Source organism: Lampetra planeri, chromosome 1 (genome assembly GCF_965212315.1).
Source record: "Lampetra planeri chromosome 1, kcLamPlan1.2.h2, whole genome shotgun sequence".
NCBI lineage: Eukaryota > Metazoa > Chordata > Hyperoartia > Petromyzontiformes > Petromyzontidae > Lampetra > Lampetra planeri.
The window spans coordinates 21,855,136-21,877,887 of NC_136107.1; the positions used below are offsets into that span (position 1 = coordinate 21,855,136).

General features: G+C 43.8%; 1 protein-coding gene across 2 annotated transcripts in view; it reads right to left on the reverse strand.

Moving 5' to 3' along the window:
* Nucleotides 1-22,752, reverse strand: part of LOC144720105 (ATP-dependent 6-phosphofructokinase, platelet type-like) — an 87,569-nt gene that overhangs the window by 32,342 nt on the left and 32,475 nt on the right. For both annotated transcript variants that reach the window (XM_078596595.1, XM_078596603.1), the window contains 8 exons: nt 21,991-22,137; nt 21,242-21,312; nt 20,405-20,492; nt 7,781-7,933; nt 6,214-6,378; nt 4,091-4,152; nt 3,508-3,619; nt 2,323-2,422 (listed from right to left, as the gene is read on the reverse strand). In XM_078596595.1, the coding sequence (XP_078452721.1) occupies nt 2,323-2,422; nt 3,508-3,619; nt 4,091-4,152; nt 6,214-6,378; nt 7,781-7,933; nt 20,405-20,492; nt 21,242-21,312; nt 21,991-22,137 (898 nt within the window). The remainder of the gene's footprint in view (nt 1-2,322; nt 2,423-3,507; nt 3,620-4,090; nt 4,153-6,213; nt 6,379-7,780; nt 7,934-20,404; nt 20,493-21,241; nt 21,313-21,990; nt 22,138-22,752) is intronic.

Sequence of the window (22,752 nt, forward strand, 5' to 3'; positions counted from 1 at the left end):
GGGCAGTGGGATGTGGAACACCAACATCTTACCCCCCACCACAACCACACAAATAGTGGTGTCATCTGAGGGTAACCTATGAACAACACGCAACAACCTCAACGCACCACACTGACATACTAATCTATAAGCACGACATAAAACAATCATTCAGCAACAGTGGGAGCTATATAGCTCTTTTTCAGATGCGACCTGGCCACAAATGAAAGCTCAACAAAGTGGCTCATCACGTGGAAATTTAGAGCAGCCTAATATTCTAAATGCGTGTCGATTCTAAATGTGGAGGGAAAAACCAGAAGACCTGGAGAAAAATCCACACCACCACGGGGAGAACATGCAAACTCAAAATATATGCGTGTCAGGGTCGAGCTCGAACCCACTACCTCCTTGATACCAGGCGAAGTAGTTAACATCTCGCCATCCTGGCGCCCTACACTTCACTATGTTTCAAGACTTTGATTAATTATTTGTTACATAACCAATCGGCCACATGGCCTTCTGAGAGTGCATCTTCTTGGCAACACTACAAGTAAGCTTACACAAATCTACCTACATACACAAAGAAATGGGTTTAAGTTTCTGCAAATTGCAAAACATTCCACTAAGTTTCCATAATTGGCTCATTGCTCAACGTTCGCTCAGCAGCAAGTGGCATCGTAAAGATGTTATCTTCACCAATGCAAATTAGGAGCTGCCTGGAATTTCCCTTCCACTTGAGTGCACCTTTATCGTTCCTCCTCCCCTCCCCCATTGCCACAAACCCCCATTGCACATTTCACAACCATACTTGTAAATACAAGTTCTGCTCAACAAAAGCACCGAGATCAGATTTTCTGCAAAACAATGAGAAAACGTGTGTGACACAATCAACACAAAATATTTCGTGTAATAATTTGAGTTTCGACATAAAATAGTTTAAGTTCATAAAGGCATTATGGGAGAGAAAAAAAACGTGTTCATATATTAACACATCCTTATAACAGCAACATATATAAATACACTGACGTTTCAGTCAATGGTCCTTGTTCAGAGCAAAGCAGCGTTTGAAGAAATTATGTGGTTCTCCATGTGTTTCAAAGATTTATGTGATCAGGTGGTTCAATAGCAGAACATTCAACTCATAATGAAAAGTCCAAGCGTTTAAATTATAATCAAAGGCCCACTCAGTCCTTCATTGCTCTGGAGTAAAAAACAGAAAAGGGAACCTCTTTCTGGGAGATCAACTATGGTTGTCCTTTCAAGAACCGGTCTCTGCCCAAAGTCCATTTGAGTGCAGTGGCACTCTGGCTTGTTTCTTTTACTCACAGCAGAAATGTTTTTAGATCAACCACATTTAGTCACGTGACCAGAAAACAAAAAATCGACAATATAGGGCATTTGATTTGCAAGACCACGAAACTAGAAAAGTCATATACAACTGTGCATACAAATTGGTAGATACATCCTGTGCTCAAATATGTAAGAGACCCCCCCCCCCACCTACTTAGTGCCTTCACAAACACATGCTACATATCATTTTACACAATCTTATCATGCAACCCCTGCAATGTGTAACTGCAATAAAATACAACCCCATGCTGCTGCCAAAACCATGGGCTTTATGAGATATTGCCTCCAATTGGGCAGTGGCAATGTGACTACTTAGTTTATAGACGGGTCAGTGCATACATTGCATGTTAGCACATCTTGTTCCCTTCGTATGGAAATGAGTAAAACTAAAAACACAATCTATATACATGTGCCTGCGCCTGAGCTTCTGCTGCCACAGAAATTCTCAAACATTGAAAAATGTGATCTCAGAACCAAAAAGCCCGAAGTGTATAAGTAAACGAGATTGGCTAGTCGACCTTACATAGCCAAGTGATAGATGTTTATATAAGAACTAATGAGGAAACCACAACTCATACATTAGAACAAAGCCCAGTGGTCATCCTATGCAGATACTGGCCCCAGATACAGGAATGTGTAATTTCCACCACTAGCTCAGAGTAGGGTCACACATTTTAATCCCGGACATAACACTCTGGCCAATGAGAATGCAAAAACATCCCACCGCTTCTCTGTTCATTTCGCTAACCTCAGACAGAAACAGCGGGAGAGCGACACATATAAACAGAAGACAGATATTAGTTGAATCTGAAGTCGACTTACATTTCTGCTTCATAAGCAAACCGATTTCCAAGTATGGCTGTGGAGAGGGTGGAGCGTGCACAGGCAGCGGGCTATGCAATAGGAGGGGTGGCGCTCCTTCAGCTCTGGCTTAACCCCTGATGCCAGCACAACTGTGAGCTGCTTGCCACAAGGAAACGTCAGGAGACGCACCTTGCCTGTAGCACTCCTGGAGCTTCTTGGAGACCCACTGCACACCCTTGGCAGCAATCTTCGTGCCGAAGTTCCTGTCAAATGGGGAGGGACAGCCGCCCTGCCAGCACAAACACACAGCAGTGGAAACAACAGGAAGGTAGCTTTAATGGCCCTTTACAAACACCAGCTGGCATGGTGATGCACCCCTGTCAGAAACTTTTGGAGGTTGGGTTGGTGAACCTCACAAATGTCATCTGTGCCGTTAAACTCCCAACCAACTGGGCTATGAGGTCGTTTGGTGATGGCCGTAAAACAAGTGGTGTGGACTTTTGAATGTATCCCTTTGTATGCATGGATTTCGTATCCAGGAATGGCAGTTTCTCCCAAGTTGAAAAACAGTCATGATAATGGAAATAACCAAACATCCCAAGGAAAGTTTTGAAACAGTGAGGCTTTTAAATATGAAGTAAATATTTAATGGTAATTTCATTTGATTGTAACACTATCCCCACTTGTGGACTTAATCATTACAAATGATGTACTGCTTTGTTATATACCCTACTCTCTATTATTTTAATGTTGGCTGATTTTCAGTGAACAACCTTTATAGGGCAGAGTGCCATCTGGTGCCACCAACGTATATGAGCCACGAACACACGTTGACTCTTTGTATGTGATCAAACAAATACCCGAACCCATATATTAATGTATTTTGTAGTATAATTCACTGGTTAGGTGGCTCAGCGGTATAGCAAATTGCTCGCAATCGGAAAGTTTTGAGTTCTAATCCTGGTGTTGCATTGATCCTTCCCATCCATCTTTCTGGAGTCGATAAAACAAGTACCAATTCTTGGAGAAATCAACAGTGGTTGTTCTATGGATAAACTCACCCCCATCATGGGAATGAGGAATTTCCACCATTGGCTCAGGGCTGCCTTCATGCTTATTTTAGCAGAATATAACAAAACAGCTGTGTAGCTTATTTGGGGTGATCCAAAGTTTCTGATATATAACACAAAATAATCACTAGCGTCATGGTGGAAAACATAAATAACACAAATAATTTGTGCTTTTCATATATATGTCTCTCCACAAATAATTTATGTTTTTTGTTTACACAAGCCACCGGGTCCCAAAGGTTATCATAATAACTGAGGGGGAGTGGTTACAATGAGCATCATTGTCCATGTGTGTGTGCTTCACCTGCTGCATGTGTCCCAGCACATTCTTCCGGCAGTCAAACACCCCTTTCCCCTCAGCCGAGTACAGGTGGTAGATGAAATCTGTCGTGTAGTTGGGGTTGCAGTTCTCGTTTCTGGTTGGATATTCAGACAGCAAACGGCACACGGCGCTTGTATTATAATATTTAACACTCATTCGGAAAGAAGGCGGGAGTAGTGTATTTTATTGTGTAGGTTCAAGAGCCGGAACTTGACAAAGCAACGAGAGAAGACGTTTGTTTCTGGCCTTTGGGCATAGGTAATGTGGAGGGGGTGCTAAGGATTTTGTGACAAAACAGAGGAAGCCATTTGAGGACAGGAATAGAATGCAGATGTACAAATAAGAGAACGGTTGCAAAAGTTTGATAACCAGGGAATTAAAAGGTAGCCTTATAATAAAGAAATGTACGTAAATCATGCAACAGTTGAAAGAAGGACTGCAAGGTGTAGCGAGATAAAAAGCAATGGCTACAATTACCTCTTGGTCTTCATTACCGCTACTTGATTCCCTTACAGTGATGATTCCTTAATGTAAATGACAACACTGAAGGCAAAGCGGATCTCACCGAATTACAAGCCCACGGTGAATGTTCCCTTTCATCTTCTCCGTCAGATGCTCCACATTCATCTGCAGACAAAGGCACAGAAAACACCCGGTACTGGCTTCGAAGACACACTTAAGTGAGATTCAACAGCACTCGCAAAAATCCAACATGTGCCATGGAACACGCAGACAGATATTACCCATTGGCCCAATCATACAAAACCAAGACACAGATTCCCCAGATATCACTCACGACTGATGTTAGCAATGGCCGGGTATCGAAGCCATGTGACCGAGTTCATCAATCAATCAAGTCTTTATTTCTATAGCACTATTTCGTGCAAAAGGATGCCATTCAAAGTGTTGTACAGATTAAAAAAGAAAAACATTGTTAATTGACTAAATCACAAGAATAAAAGCAAATTCCATACAAAACAAAAGAACATTATAATAAATTACTGTTGAAGGCATATAAAAATATAACACTATAAAATAATCTTAAGTAAAAGCAAGTTTAAAAAGGTGAGTTTTAAGATTTAACTTAAAACTTCTTAATGATTGCGAAGCCCTCAGATCCCCTGGCAAACTGTTCCACAGGCGAGGACTATACACACTAAAGGCCGCTTCTCCATGAGTTTTGGTCCTGGCCCTTGGGATGACTAAAAGACCGGAACCGGAGAATCTGAGGGATCTTGTTGGTTCATATCTGCTGGTGCCAAACCATTCAACGATTTAAAAACCCATAACAGAATTTTACAATTAATCCGATGACTGACTGGCAGCCAGTGTAAAGACCGTAAAATAGGTGTTACATGGGAGCTCTTCCTGGTTTCTGTGACCACCTGTGCTGCTGCATTCTGAATAAGTTGTAGATGACACATTGCCTTTTTCGGAAGACCGGAAAAGAGAGCATTGCTGTAGTCAAGTCTGCTGGTAATAAAAGTATTAATGAGTTTCTCAGTAGTTAACTATATTTGTAAGATGATAAAATGCCGTTTTGGTGATATATTTGATGTGGGCTTCAAAGTTAAAATCCTGACCAAACAAAACACCTAGGTTTTTAACCTGCAGTTTGCCATTTTCTGTCAGCGAGCAAACATTTGTGAGCAGTTTATCTCTTTGGGCTTTTGCTCCAATTACCAGGACCTCGGTTTTGTCTTTGTTAACTGCCAGGAAATTCAGTGCCATCCACATTTTAATATCATCAATGCCCTTCATAAGGGTATCGATGCGGCTTACATCATTCGGAGATACCGAAATGTATAGTTGCGTATTGTAGGCATAGCAATGAAAATCAATCTCACGTTTCCTGATGATATCGCCTAGTGGTAGCATATAGAGACTGAATAAAACAGGTCCCAGAATGGAGCCATGTGGAACACGACACGTAATTTCTGTCTTTGAGGACGACAGATCACCTATGGAAATGAATTGCTCTCTGCTGGTCAAATAGCTCTTATACCAATTTGCAACTGTACTGGAGAGGCCGACCCATCTCTGCAATCTGTCAAAAATAATATTGTGATCAACCATAAGTGCAGTTTTCAGTTCACAGTGGAGTGTGCTAATCACTGCACCACCATTCCACAAGAACAACAGTCGCCATTTACCACTAAGTGGCAGTGACATCACCACAGTTCTTGTGCCAGGCAAGATGCACTTTGAGGCCATGTGAAGATCTAAGGCTCACTCCAGACGACATACAAGATAAGACAAAGATCCCCTCATAGCCGTAACAGACTTTTGGAGCAAGTGCTGTTAGCGATCACCTATGAAGGCCAGCACGGTACGCAAGGGGGTGGGTGGCCAGCACCATGCCCGACCGCCTTTATCTCCCCAGTGGCGAGCTTTACACACTGCACCAGGTACCCCTTTGAGGCTGAAACGACCTAGGGGAGGCCCCAGGACCAGTTCAGATAATCGTCACTGGTGTTGGATGTGAGCAGAAAATTTAACTTGGGTCACCGGGTTCATAGCACAGTGTGCTAACCGCTACCATACCGCTCCCCACTACATACACACATGCGTCAACTGACTCCCCGCCATGTGCCCTCTGCTCCAGCAACCAAGGCCTCCTGTGAAATCCCCCAGTCAAACTCCTTTCAATGGGAAACACACACATAGCAGCGAAGCTGCACCGCACACCTGCAGGTCTCGGATGCTGAAGGGCTCCTCGTAGATGTAGGCGGCGTCCGCTCCAGCAGCCAGGCCGCTCATGGTGGCCAGGTACCCGCAGTAGCCACCCATCGTCTCGATGATGAACACACGGTGCTTGGTGCCGCTCGCTGACTGCTTGATGCGGTCGCACGTCTGCTCCCAGCAGGGCGGTCACACGCACGAAACGAGAAACTCAGCGGCCATGTTAACCCTCGGGGTGCCCCATCCCATTGTACCTGTTGTGAATTGAGCTGAAACATCTCAAGCCTAAGCAGCCTCTTATTCATGTAACCCAAAGGAACTTCTCTTGGATTTGCACAATGCCTCTGCTAATGTAGCCTTTCTGATAATAGGAAGTCACTGAAGTTATGCACTTTTAATTATGCTCATTTCTTTTCACTGATTTTTGTGTTTAGTTTGTTTACCTTCCCCCCGCAACTTCGATTAGTGTGGTTGGCTATGAACAGTGCAAAAAAAGTTCAACATAATACATACTTCAAGAAATGCAAGTTCCTCTCTTGAGCAAAGCCAATGTGATTATCAAACAGCAACTGCTAAGACTCTATACACCATTAGACATCCCAGAAATGCAGCACTACATCCACATTTGGGGTGATGTACAAGTCAACTTTAACACTTTTTGATTGAATCCAATAAAAAGCTCTTTGCCCTATTCAAGGACTACATGTGTTTACCTTTCTTGGCCCTCCTATCTCACTGTTGCACTGGTGAAGATGCACCACTTAGTGGAAACTCACCAGTGGCCATTCTATTGGGAGACTGTTCTCTAGAACAAGAATGTAAAATGTCCTCCATTGGCACAAGGCAGCTAGTTGTTTGCAAATGTACATGCACCTTGTTTAACCATAGGGACACGTTGATTTCTCTTGAGCCAAATGTGGTGGTGGACTGCTGAGGACAGTAGTTGGTAACTCGTGCAGATTTGTCAAACTCCCAGCTTGCTGAGCTATGAGACGGCTAGCAGAAGGCAAAACAAGCAAGTGAACTTGTGCAGACCTTTAAATATTATAGCCTCGTATGCTTTGGTTCAGTCTCGTTTCCTTGTAATACTCATAAAAAAAGATACTTGGCAAACATCCAAATTGAAGACTGTCCTAATAAGCACTATTTAAAAACACTTTTTTTTTTAAACACGCTTTAATGAAATGTACCGTACTAGTAATGGAAGAACTCCACAACTCCAGGAAGTGGCCCCGAAGCTTGCCATAACGTAAGGGACCGTGGTGATTTACAGCCAACGGCAGTTGAGCGTGAACAATTAGACTCAAGCCGAAACATAATATATAAACAATAATGTTTAAAAATATGTTTATTTTTAATGATATAATATCATCAATATGACATAAGTATACCAAGTTTGCAGTCGATACCACATTGGGAAGTGGGTAAAAATTTAGTTACAAGATTTGAGGATACAACAGAGTGAGTTAATAAAAAGCGTGTAATAAAAATAGTTTGCGACTCGGTGAGGCTCTCCTGGATACAGCGTTCCACCCCTTCACTCGTTTCCCTGTCTCTCTCCGCAGGCCCCCACCTCCACGATAGCATTGAGGGCCGTGTCTGTGCCGATGGAGAAGTCCGTGCCGGGCACGTTGTTGCTGATGGTGGCGGGAATGACGCACATGGGGATGCACAGTTCCTCAAACTTGCTCCGCCCACTCGCCAGCTGCATGGCTCCTTCAAGGGCCTGGAAAGTATGCCATTTGTCACATTAGCTTGAGTCCGTTTATTAAATTATCCACGTTCAAGCAGCAACTGAGTTATGAACGAGATTTGGGAGCAGCATGAAAGCAGATATGTTGTCAGGACGAAATTACTCAATCACATTGATTTTCCTCAACGTGAAAATGTATCTTTAAGAGCAAAATAATTTAAAGGTTAGCAAATAGAAAATGTGTTGTCTTATTTCTTGAAAAAATGTCTGTTCTGCCCCATGGCAGGTATGGGGGTGTTGATTATACACATCTCTGCAAGTAAAGAACTCGACCTGTTGGTGAAATGGTTAGGAAACAAATCTGCAGAGTACGCAAAGAGGATACGGTTGGCAAACATAGACGACCCTGCCTCAAGCCTGCATGCGGTGTGGGAGAGGCTCTAGGAATGCTATGGTAGCCCAGAAACCATTGAGAAAGCTCTCTTCAAAAAGTTGCAGAATTTTCCAAAAATCTCTGGTCGAGACAATAAAAGATTACGAGAACTTGGAGATCTTCTGATGGAGCTTGAATCAGCCCAGGCTGACACCTACTTACCAGGTCTCATTGTTTTGAACACCTTGTAGAGAAATTTCCATTCGACGTGCAGGAAAAATGGATAACAGAGGGTTCAAGATACAAGTCAGAGCATCAGGTTGCATTCCCCCCATTCTCTTTTTTCTCAAAGTTTATCTGCAACCTGGCTAGGACCAGAAATGACCCAAGTTTCATGTTTGGCACCACGGGGCTCTCCAGTCCAGATCTCCCAAAAATTGAAAGAGCAACGGTGAGTCGAGGAACAGCGAGAGTGCCAATCTCCGTACACAAGACTGAGGTCTCTCCTACGATATTCGCAAACTTTGTCCAGGCAACCATCACAAAGAAGAAGATAGAAGATCCAGAAAAGCAATGTTCATTGCATGATGAACTTCACTCCCTCCAGAAATGCTGTGAGTTCAGGAGGCAGCCACTGGAAGAGTGGAAGAACATGCTGAAATATTTTGGAGTGTGCTTCAAATGCTGTGCTTCTACAAACCACCTTGCAAGGAATTGCAAGGCAGGTATCAAGTGCGAGGAATGTGGCAGCGACAAACACGCAACTGCTCTGCACACATTTTACTCCAAACCTGGTGGCACTAAGGCTTCCGATCCCGAAGCAGAGCACAGCGGGGAGCAAGGCGAGACCGCCGCACTCACTTCGTCAGTCACAACCAAATGCACAAGACAACTGTGGAGAAGGCTTCAAAGGAAAATCTTGCTCAAAGATATGCCTCGTCCAAGTGTATCCCAAAGGACATCCTGAAAGGGCAGTAAAGATGTACGCCATAATGGACGATCAAAGCAACAAGTCTTTGGCAAGGTCAGAGTTCTTTGATCAGCTAAGCGTATGTGGGAATTCCTTTCCATACACGCTCAGAACATGGTCAGGACTGATGGAGACAGCAGGAAGAAGAGCGAGAGGCCTCATGGTGGAAACCATGGATAGCACCATGAAGCTAGCCCTTCCTACGGTGATAGAGTGCAATGAGATAATGAGATACCGGACGACAGGAGCGAGATTCCCACGCCCGAAGTCGCACGTCACCACCCACATCTGAAGCCCATAGCAGAGTTCATCCTGCCATTGGATCATGGGGCACAGATTTTACTTCTGCTTGGCAGGGACATGCTGAGAGTGCACAAGGTTCGCGATCAACGGAATGGACCTCAAGACGCTGCCTCTGCCCAGAGACTTGACCTTGAATGGGTCATCATAGGTGATGTCTGTCTCAATGGAACACACAAACCAGACCGCATTAGCACATTCAGAACAAGTGTGCTCACGAATGGACGCACGTCGCGTTTCAAGCCGTGCGCCAACCACTTCACGATGAAAGAGGAACAGGCAGAGAGAAGTCAAGGCTGTACCATGCGGACTTACGAAAAAACCTCCATGCTGGAAACACAAGAAGATGATGTTGAACATACGGTGTTCGTGACAACGAAGGACGACGACAAACCTGCTCCATCGCTAGAGGATAAAGAATTATTGAAAATAATTGACAGAGAGTTCTTCCAAGATAAGTCAAACAGCTGGGTTGCCCCTCTGCCATTTCATAATCCCAGATGCCGGTTACCCAACAATAGAGAACAAGCCCTCTCACGGCTCAACTCATTGCGCCGTACCTTGGACAAGAAACCAGAGATGAAAACTAATTTTTCTTCTTGGTTCTTTCGGTAAAGTCACGTAGAAGGGAAGTAATAAAATAATAAAAATAAAACATAATAAAACAATTCTCACGACGTTTCGGCCACAACGCAAGCAGCCGTCCTCAGGCGAAGAATGAGAACATTATCAAGCTAGGAGCTTATATAGGTGTAGCGAGGAGGAGCGCCTTAACAAAAGAATGTGCATATGAAGAGGAATTTAGCATACCAATGGGCAATGCATAGGAGGTGGGCGGAGGGGTTTCAAAGTCGCATTATGCCCATGCATTATGCAGGATCAACAGCACCACGGGGGGGCGCAAGGAACAGCGTTAATAAAGGAAAGGAATGTTAGTGATATGTAGCTGCATTTGCCAAACAACCACGTAGAAAACCAAAGTGAAAACTACATAAAAAAAAAAACTAAAATATAAACTGATACTTACTATACTCTACAATAAGCTGAGTTACTAACAACAAATAATAAATTACAATTCTACGTCGTAAGAAGTATATAATATACTTCCATCTAAACTTTATTCTCTTAGCATATACAGTACTATATACTGCCATAGATAAACCCAACATTAAATTATATACTGTATTGCTGTAAACCACCCTATACTTTATACATTTTAATATAACACTATGTATTATTTAACTCACCCTAATGTGTATCGAAATGGTTTATTACGTCCTTCCAATGATTGCTAAGCCTGAATCCATCTTCTCGGTTAAAATTGTCTCTGTGTTTGTATATGTGGATCGCCTCATGAACGAATCTCTCATGATAGCCAGATGGCTTGCAGAGAACCTCCGTCTTGGAGAAGTCAATGTCATGTGAGCCCACTGAGTTGTAACAGTGGTCTGCCACGGCTGAGGTGTTTGTCCTACCGTGTTTTAGATCAGCTTTATGTTCACGAATGCGGTCTGAGACGTGTCGTTTGGTTTCCCCAATGTAACTGCTACCACAGAGGCAACTTAGTTTGTAGACGCCAGGGTACTGTATGTCTGGAATCACATCTTTTACAGACGGTACCAGATCACGGATTTTATGTACTGTGTTGAATCGGACCTGGATCTTGTGTTTAATCAGGATTTTGGAGATCTTTTTTGTGACCCCAGCAATGTAGGGTAAGGTGATGGTCTTGAAAGGCTCCTCAACAGGATCTTTCTTGATGGTTGGAGTGATGGCTTTGCGGATTGTGTAGTCGGAGTAACCATTAGCTTTAAGAGCTTGGCGTACGTGTTTGAGTTCACTGGAAATGTGTTCATGGTCGGAGATGCATTGGGCTCTATGATATAGAGTCTTGATGAGGGAATTCTTCTGGGATGGATGGTGGTGGGAATCCGGTTTTAGATAAGCATCCGTGTGGGTGGCTTTCCTGTAGACAGAGTGGCTCATTGAACCATCAGGTCTCCTTTTGATTAGGACATCCAAAAAGGGTAGCTTGCCATCATTTTCGACTTCCATGGTGAATCTGATGGCTGGGTGTATGGAATTGATGTGGTCGAGAAATTGGTCTAGAGCAGGCCGGCCATGTGGCCAGATGACAAAAGTGTCGTCTACGTATCTCTTCCATAAGGTCGGGCGTAGAGTGGCAGTCTGGATGGCGTCCGTCTCAAATTTCTCCATGAAGATGTTGGCTACAACCGGAGATAGGGGGGAGCCCATTGGGGTGCCCTCAATTTGCTTGTAGAAGGTTCCATTCCAGGTGAAGTATGTATTGGTTAAGCAGTGTCTCACCAGGGGGGGTACCCCAGCATTTAGTCCTTGATGAACCAAGTCTTCAATGATTGCGATGGTGTCAGGCACAGGCACCTTGGTGAACAAGGAAACCACATCAAAACTGACAAGCAGGTCGTCTGGGGACAGGGCAATCCCCTTGATTGTCGATACCAGGTCAGTAGAGTTTAGTACTGCAGAGGTGGTTTTTCCGGTGAAAGGCCGTAGGATTTCGGACAAAAAACGAGCCAGTTTGTAAGTGGGGGAGTTGATAGTAGAGACAATGGGACGAAGAGGTGTATCTTCTTTATGTATCTTTGGCAAGCCGTACAATCTTGGTGGCCTGGCTGCAGAAGGTTTCAACGAGAACTGTTTGGTCTTATCAATTAATGCGGTTGAAGCAGAGATGATGTTGTTGGTTTTGGAGACGAGGCTGTTGGTGGGGTCTCTTTTTATTTTTGTATAGCTGCCATCGTTGAGTAGTTCTTGAATTTTGTTGTTGTATTCTATTTTGTCCATGATGACAGTGGCATTGCCTTTGTCGGCTGAGAGGATGACAATGTCATCCCTCTTTTTTAATTGAGCTAATTCAAAACGCTCATCTTTGCTGATGTTGCTAGCTGGCATCTTAGCGTTTTTGAGGGTTACAGAGATTTCAGATCTTGCTACGTCTGCAGCGATGTGACTCAAGCCCTTGAGAGCTACATCTACTCGAGCAATTATATCATTAACTGGTATGTGTCTAGGTGTGACTGCAAAGTTTAGTCCTTTAGCTAAAACGGATTTCAAACCTTCAGAAATAGGACTGTTACTGCGATTAATTACGACTTTGTTAACATCTAGCTTTTCAATGTGTGGGTCCGGTTTCTTGTTTGAGAGGCGGTTGAATTTGGAAATCAAGTTGTCCTTACATTTAGTCGACATAGCCGCAGCTGAAGAGGCAGTCATTTTTTCCACGTGTTCCCAATCCGATGTGGACATTGTTGCACTCAAAGATAAGTGTGATTTGTAGAGTGTCTTGTCTAACTGATCTAGTTCGGTGCGCGTAAGTCTGATTTTCTCTGAGATAAGAGCTAAGCTAGTTCTAGACAGAATTCGTTTCGCATTAGAAGAAGTTACAGCAGCAGATGTTAGTGTAAATGCGTTTGGTATTACCTTAGAGTCGCGGCATCTCTTCAGAAAGGTGAGAGACTCGATTAGCTGAGCCTTCTTATCCCGGAGCTTGTTGAAGGATCTCAAAGTTATGTGGAAACCCTCCCCGTAGAGGCGGTTAAATTTCGATTTAAAGCTTTCGTGACTGCAGGGATTCATCTTCTTGGTTCTTTCGGTAAAGTCACGTAGAAGGGAAGTAATAAAATAATAAAAAATAAAACATAATAAAACAATTCTCACGACGTTTCGGCCACAACGCAAGCAGCCGTCCTCAGGCGAAGAATGAGAACATTATCAAGCTAGGAGCTTATATAGGTGTAGCGAGGAGGAGCGCCTTAACAAAAGAATGTGCATATGAAGAGGAATTTAGCATACCAATGGGCAATGCATAGGAGGTGGGCGGAGGGGTTTCAAAGTCGCATTATGCCCATGCATTATGCAGGATCAACAGCACCACGGGGGGGCGCAAGGAACAGCGTTAATAAAGGAAAGGAATGTTAGTGATATGTAGCTGCATTTGCCAAACAACCACGTAGAAAACCAAAGTGAAAACTACATAAAAAAAAAAAACTAAAATATAAACTGATACTTACTATACTCTACAATAAGCTGAGTTACTAACAACAAATAATAAATTACAATTCTACGTCGTAAGAAGTATATAATATACTTCCATCTAAACTTTATTCTCTTAGCATATACAGTACTATATACTGCCATAGATAAACCCAACATTAAATTATATACTGTATTGCTGTAAACCACCCTATACTTTATACATTTTAATATAACACTATGTATCAATTAAAAAAGAGGGATGACATTGTCATCCTCTCAGCCGACAAAGGCAATGCCACTGTCATCATGGACAAAATAGAATACAACAACAAAATTCAAGAACTACTCAACGATGGCAGCTATACAAAAATAAAAAGAGACCCCACCAACAGCCTCGTCTCCAAAACCAACAACATCATCTCTGCTTCAACCGCATTAATTGATCAGACCAAACAGTTCTCGTTGAAACCTTCTGCAGCCAGGCCACCAAGATTGTACGGCTTGCCAAAGATACATAAAGAAGATACACCTCTTCGTCCCATTGTCTCTACTATCAACTCCCCCACTTACAAACTGGCTCGTTTTTTGTCCGAAATCCTACGGCCTTTCACTGGAAAAACCACCTCTGCAGTACTAAACTCTACTGACCTGGTATCGACAATCAAGGGGATTGCCCTGTCCCCAGACGACCTGCTTGTCAGTTTTGATGTGGTTTCCTTGTTCACCAAGGTGCCTGTGCCTGACACCATCGCAATCATTGAAGACTTGGTTCATCAAGGACTAAATGCTGGGGTACCCCCCCTGGTGAGACACTGCTTAACCAATACATACTTCACCTGGAATGGAACCTTCTACAAGCAAATTGAGGGCACCCCAATGGGCTCCCCCCTATCTCCGGTTGTAGCCAACATCTTCATGGAGAAATTTGAGACGGACGCCATCCAGACTGCCACTCTACGCCCGACCTTATGGAAGAGATACGTAGACGACACTTTTGTCATCTGGCCACATGGCCGGCCTGCTCTAGACCAATTTCTCGACCACATCAATTCCATACACCCAGCCATCAGATTCACCATGGAAGTCGAAAATGATGGCAAGCTACCCTTTTTGGATGTCCTAATCAAAAGGAGACCTGATGGTTCAATGAGCCACTCTGTCTACAGGAAAGCCACCCACACGGATGCTTATCTAAAACCGGATTCCCACCACCATCCATCCCAGAAGAATTCCCTCATCAAGACTCTATATCATAGAGCCCAATGCATCTCCGACCATGAACACATTTCCAGTGAACTCAAACACGTACGCCAAGCTCTTAAAGCTAATGGTTACTCCGACTACACAATCCGCAAAGCCATCACTCCAACCATCAAGAAAGATCCTGTTGAGGAGCCTTTCAAGACCATCACCTTACCCTACATTGCTGGGGTCACAAAAAAGATCTCCAAAATCCTGATTAAACACAAGATCCAGGTCCGATTCAACACAGTACATAAAATCCGTGATCTGGTACCGTCTGTAAAAGATGTGATTCCAGACATACAGTACCCTGGCGTCTACAAACTAAGTTGCCTCTGTGGTAGCAGTTACATTGGGGAAACCAAACGACACGTCTCAGACCGCATTCGTGAACATAAAGCTGATCTAAAACACGGTAGGACAAACACCTCAGCCGTGGCAGACCACTGTTACAACTCAGTGGGCTCACATGACATTGACTTCTCCAAGACGGAGGTTCTCTGCAAGCCATCTGGCTATCATGAGAGATTCGTTCATGAGGCGATCCACATATACAAACACAGAGACAATTTTAACCGAGAAGATGGATTCAGGCTTAGCAATCATTGGAAGGACGTAATAAACCATTTCGATACACATTAGGGTGAGTTAAATAATACATAGTGTTATATTAAAATGTATAAAGTATAGGGTGGTTTACAGCAATACAGTATATAATTTAATGTTGGGTTTATCTATGGCAGTATATAGTACTGTATATGCTAAGAGAATAAAGTTTAGATGGAAGTATATTATATACTTCTTACGACGTAGAATTGTAATTTATTATTTGTTGTTAGTAACTCAGCTTATTGTAGAGTATAGTAAGTATCAGTTTATATTTTAGTTTTTTTTTATGTAGTTTTCACTTTGGTTTTCTACGTGGTTGTTTGGCAAATGCAGCTACATATCACTAACATTCCTTTCCTTTATTAACGCTGTTCCTTGCGCCCCCCCGTGGTGCTGTTGATCCTGCATAATGCATGGGCATAATGCGACTTTGAAACCCCTCCGCCCACCTCCTATGCATTGCCCATTGGTATGCTAAATTCCTCTTCATATGCACATTCTTTTGTTAAGGCGCTCCTCCTCGCTACACCTATATAAGCTCCTAGCTTGATAATGTTCTCATTCTTCGCCTGAGGACGGCTGCTTGCGTTGTGGCCGAAACGTCGTGAGAATTGTTTTATTATGTTTTATTTTTATTATTTTATTACTTCCCTTCTACGTGACTTTACCGAAAGAACCAAGAAGATGAATCCCTGCAGTCACGAAAGCTTTAAATCGAAAACTAATTTTGTATCCTTCATGAAAAACATATTTGACAGTGGTCATGCTGAAGCAGCCCCTCCTCTAGAAGAAGGAGAGGAATGCTGGTACTTACCAATCTTTGGTGTTTATCACCCGAAGAAGCCAGATCAGATCAGAGTGGTGTTCGATTCCAGTTCTCAATTTAAGGGCGTTTCCTTGAACAACGTAATGCTCACCGGACCAGACTTGACCAACAGTCTCCTAGGATTACTCATCCGTTTCAGAAAAGAGTCAATCCCTGTAACAGCCGACATTCAACAAATGTTCCACTGCTTCATTGTTTGAGAAGACAACAGAAATTCTCAGATTATGTGGTACCGCAATAACAACATTGGTGATCGAATTGTTGAATACAGAATGAAGGTGCATGTCTTCGGCAACAGCCCATCCCCAGCGGTAGCCACCTATGGACTTAGGAGGACCGCGCAAGCAGGAAAACGGGGAATTTGGGGAAGACGCCAAGCGATTTGTAGAGCTACATTTCTACGTTGACGATGCACTCAAATCAATGCCCATGGCCTCAGAAGCCATCAATCTGCTCCAAAGGATGCAAGGAATATTAGCTACTGCTAACCTGAGACTTCACAAGATAGCGTCCAGCAACGCAGAAGTGATTAAAGAGTTTCCTTCAGACCTTCGTTCAAAGGACTTGAAAGACTTGGACCTTAATGTCGACACACCACAAAATCCAACGCAGCCTTGGACTGAGTTGGGACCTGAAAGCGGACACATTCACATTCCGAGCATCAATTGGAGAGAAGCCTTACACTCGACGTGGCATCTTGTCGACGGTAAACAGCCTGTATGATCCACTAGGATTTTTAGCGCTGGTCACCATTTAAGGCCGTTGGATACTCAGGGATATTTGTGCTGATATACAAGACTGGGATAGCCTGTTGCCTGAGGAAAGGCAACAAGAATGGGAAACTTGGAGAAATTTCTTACAGGCGCTTGAGCAGCTACAGATTCCGCGTTCCTACATGACCTTTCCGTAACCCAACGTAAGGAGTTACATGTGTTTGCAGATGCTTCTATGATGGCCGTAGCAGCCGTAGCAGCCGTAGCTTACCTAAAAACCACAAGCGCAGAAGGGATCTAACACGTTGGGTTCATCTTAGGCAAGGCCAAATTGGCCCCACAACCAGAACACACCATCCCAAGGCTCGAGCTGTGTGGAGCCGTTCTAGCTACAGAAGTGGCAAAACTGATCTTAGACGAATTGGACATTAAACTGGATGCGGTCAAGTTCTTCACGGACAGCAAGGTTGTACTAGGCTATATAAAAAACCAAACCAGAGGGTCCTACACCTACATCAGCAACAGAGTGGAACGCATCAGGAGATCGAAGCAGCCAGAGCAATGGAATTACATTCCAACTGAACAGAATCCAGCAGATCTCGCAACTAGGTCCGTCCCTGCATCTCTGCTGAAGCATACCATCTGGCCGACGGGTCCAGCGTTCCTCTTACGACGTGACGGTGGCCCATGTACTGCCAAAGAGACTTTTGGACTCGTAGAGCCTGAGTCAGACAAGGAGATTTGTCCTCAAGTGACAACTTTCGTCACAAATGTGCCACCAAGAAGTCCACTGAGTCCACACCAGTTTGAACATTTCTCGAAATGGACGATGCTCATGTGAGCGATAGCACATCTAATGCATATCACAGACTGCTTCCATCGCCCGATGAGAGGCACCACTGGTAGCTGCAATGGGTGGCATCACTGCACAGTACCACGCACTGAAGATGAGCTTTCCAGAATAAGGAAATTAATCTTCCGTTGTGTGCAACATGCAGCTTATGCAAGTGAGATCAAGTCCATCAACAAGGAAGAGCTTCCAAGGGTCAGCTCCCTCAGGAAGTTAAACCCCAGGATGGACAAAGACGGCTTGCTCAGGATCAGTGGTCGGCTAGGGAATGCAAAATTAGATGAGAATGAAGGAAACCCCCTCATAATCCCAAGCCAGAGCCACATCGCAATTTTACTTGTGCGCCACTACCACGAGAAGGTCAAGCTCCAAGGTCAACACTTCACAGAAGGAGCAATCCGATCTGCAGGGTTGTGGAACGTTGGAGCAGAGGTGCATCACCAGCACAATCCACAAGTGTATCAGGTGTCACAAGCTACGTGGAAAACAGGAAGAACAGAAAATGACAGACCTCCCAGCTGATCAACTCAGTATGGAACCTCCCTTCACCTCTGTAGGGATCGACGTGTTCGGACCGTGAAAAGTCATCTCCTGATACACCAGAGGGCTCACGAACAGCAAACATTGGGCAGTGCTGTTCACCTGTATGAGTACACGAACAGTGCACATCGAAGTCATCGAGCCCATGGACTCTTCGAGCTTGAAAATACACTCTGGAGATTTTTCGCCATCAGAGGGCCGGCCAAGCAACTCCATTCTGATTGTGGAAACAATTTCACCGGAGCATATAAATAGCTTAAGATCAATACAGAAAATGTTGAAGATGATTCTGTAGGGAAATACCTTAGTGACCAGGGCTGCACATGGATCTTCAATCCTCCTCACTCGTCGCTTATGGGCGGAGCCTGGGAGCGCATGATCGGGATTGCTTGACGCATTCTTGACTCCATGCTGTGATGTCGGGTCCACACGGCTCTCTCACGAGGTCTTGACCACTCTCATGGCCGAGGTCTCAGCTATAATTAACTCAAGACCCCCGATCCCCGTCTCAACCGACCCGGAGTCACCATTCATTTTGACTCCCGCTACACTTCTTACCCAGAAGACAGACGTGCTCACAGCACCCACCGAGGAGGCCAGCACTACAGACATCTACAGACGTCAATGGAGATAAGTGCAGAGCTTCGCCAACATGTTCTGGCGTCGCTGGAAAAACGAGTACCTTGCGACACTTCAAGTGCGCAGCAAGTGGCAGTCAAGCAGACCAGACATCCAAGAAGGTGACCTCGTCCTACTGAAGGACAACCAAGTCAAACGGAATGAGTGGCCAATGGGCCGCATCCTCAAGACGATTCCCAGTGCCGATGGAAAAGTTTGAAAGATTGAGGTTATGATAGCGAAGCAAGGTGTCGCAAAAACTTTCGTCAGGCCTATAGCTGAGACAATGCTACTTCTCTCTCACAAAGATAAGGACAAATAAGTTGACCCGTTGAAGTTTGTTGTACATTTGTTTATGAGATAGGAAAATAAATGGTGGTATCTCCTAGATACCAGACGGGGAGTGTTCTGCCCTATGGCAGGTATGGGGGTGTTGATTACACAGGAACTTCCTGATATGGTGTTGAGTTTGGTCACGTGACCAGGAAGTTACGATTTAAGATTCTCTAAGCAATGAGGCAGGGTGTCAGCCATTACACAGAGTACAAAATGGAGGCACAAATAGCGTCTCAGTGTAGACAGGTGTATCTGTTCATTGTGGGACTTTAAGAAGCATTGTCTGTAAGTTTGTTTATGTTCTTATGATACTGGGAATGCTGTTATAATGTTAGGATTGCCGTTATAATGCTGTAAATGCCTTTATAATGCTGTTAAATTGTTATGATAAATGAGGCCTAGTTAACAACGAAGCCTGCCACTTGCATTATTGTGAATGTTACTTGTAATTGGATAAGTCAAGTCAGACTTGTACCCACGTAACTTTAATGCAATCTTGAGAGCAATGATGAAGAAGTATCTCATCCACAGTTTAGTGTTATGTGCAGCGCTGTACATTTAGGCTGCCGTATGGTGATTACACGATGTGACCTTATTTAACAAAGTAGCTTATCCTCTTGTCTAGCTATTCAGTGCAAATGAAGGTGCCTGGTCCATCCAGGTACTATTGTTGAGTTTCATGTTATCTAAGATAATGTTATGATGCTGCTTGTGTTCATTCATTGTATCGATATTGCAAGTATTAACAGATGCTGAAGGTTTATTGAATGCGAGGTTAACTACTCGGATAGTGGTGCAACGCAGCGTACAGCGAGGCCGAGACAATGTCACTTGACCAAGTCCCTCTCTTGAGTGATATTCTATTCAAATATCCCACCCACTGGATTAGAATAATTCAGCTGATTGAACTCAAAACGAAAAACACAAGAGGTGGATTTAAAGTTTGAGAAGAGGACACGTGGTCTAAGAAATAATTTAATGAGAATATGAATAATCCACAGTGCAAGGTTTCAAAGCCAATGCTTTAAAATAATTATACCAGTCTTCCATTCAACCCCCACAATGAATAAGACAATGAGGGAGAATTCAAGCACATTGTGTAGCCCTTACCTCAAATCCACCAATGATCAGTAGGGCAGATATGGAGTGTTTTTGGATTTGTTCGACGATTTTGTCCAGAAACTTGTTAGGAAGGGTCCTGTAGAACATACACGAAGCACCCGTGCTCCTTCATCATTCTAGAGTATTCACTTACCATAAAAGTATCGTGTATGGAATTTCAAACCTGCATTTCATAGCATTCCAACTTCGGGCCACACACGATTCAGTACATTACGGTAGTTTTGTGTTAATATCTGGCTGGGTGACGGGATGATTCGTACAATTGGCTCAGATTCACAATGTAGTGAGTTAAAATTCTGGCCAAAAGTAAACACCCCATCATACTCTCAAGGTCAATAAAATGAACATCATCAGTGGTTATCATTTGAAGAGACTGGCCTTAACCATGGTAATGTGTAAATATGACCGATGTCTCAGGGCCACGAATGGAGAAGAGCACCACACCATTGATAAGTTGAGCATGAAGACAATTGCATTTCACTTTCAATTATATCACCAAGTATATCCCAAATAATACTATTGGAGTCAAGTTATGCGACGAAAAAAAGTCTTGAAATTTCAAAGACATTAGTATGTATGTAGAACTTATTTTGCGCCGTACGAAGCCAACCGTGTTAATCGAAGGTAAGGGAGAAGGACAACAAACTAAACACAGTTCTAAAGATATTAGTTTTCAATTTTTAAAATAAAAAAAATTGCATTGTATCACGTGAATGAACAGTTTCCTAAAGACCACTTTGTGTTTCCCACGTGTCATTGCAGTAATGGCAGAAAGCCGTGCCATCACTTCGAGTGAGTGTGGGTTTAGCGTGCTGTGGAACTCACCGTTTGGTGCCCAGCGTAGCGCCTCCACGTCCAGTCCATCCACCAACATCACTCCAACCAAACTCCTCCACCTATACTCACACACAACACTTGATTGTGTTCAAATCGTTGCATTCAAGTTGAGTTGTCTTAAGGAGAGAAACACTTTTTGGAAAAATTCACAACAAAAAGCAGAACCATCACATAGTGTCAGAGAACAGCCTGTGGAAGGCTGCAGTAGTCACTTCAACAGTCCTCTCTGATAAAACATCAAGCAGTGCACTCTTACAAGCCCTGCAAAGAGAGTTTGTCACGTGGAAATCCAGAACTTTAGTCCTCAGAGCTGCAATAAACAACATTTCATATGGTGGAGGATATCCCTGCAGTCCTCAGTTTCCCGGTTTTGACTATCAACTTCCTCCACTTGAGAACCACTTTTAATTGCACGTGGCTGTAACATGGACACAAACCAAGTATCCCATCAACGACCGCTCAATGTTTCATAGTCTCATAGCCATCATGAACCCTCTCAGCCAACCAGCTAGTTCTAACACACATAAGATATTGTGGTTATGTATGTTGAACTTCTTTCACACCGTACATAGCCAACCGTGCTAATAAGAGGTGTGGGAAACCCAGAGGTCCATTCACCATTTGGATATCGGTGGCTATCATTAGGGGGGGGGCGTGAAGGCTAATGGTTCCATGGGAAGTCGGCCAATGGTCAAGGAGGGTCTTGTGATGGCAGAGGAGATAGCGTGGGGCGGTACCTGTCCCTTGGCGAGGCCCTCAAAGCCATCGTGTACCGCGTACATGCGGTGGCCCTCCGAGATGCCCACCCGGATCGCCGCACGGACCGCCGCATTCATGCCGGCCGCAGGAGCGCCCACGCACAGCACTGCCACGGAGAAGCCGCTCTGCACACACACACACAGGCACACAGGGTAGAGCAAGCGGCGGCAGGTACCAGAGAAGTGACAGAGGGAATATCAGAATAATAATATTTATTTATACTGGAGGAATCCGATGAGCTCTCAAGCTATTCTTCACAGATGTCCTGTAGGAACGCTACAATAACAAACAGTACAACATATGATAGTAGTGCAAAGTACAAGAGAGGTAAAAAAATTACCTAAACACATACAAATACAACTAAACCATTCCCTTCCTACCAGGCAAAGCCCAGTGAGGTATTAACTTATTTTTCAGAAGCGACCTGGCCACAGATGATAGCTCAACAAATCGGCCCATCATTTTGAAATTTACAGCACCAAAATAATCTAAATAATCTCATTGTATATAACAAAGTGTATAACAGTTATTGGTCTCAGTGCTCCAAGCCGTACTAAAAAGTACTGTATGATAGGTTCGTGACTGACCGTCTTGAAGACAGAAATCTAGGGGAGGTCAGCTTGGTGATGGTGGTGGTCAGAAATCTGCATTTTCAAATGTTCTTATGAACAAAGTTGAGTGCTAGCTTGGATGCAAAGTTAAAGTGCCTTCATGCTCAAAGTGCCTTCATGAGAAATGGG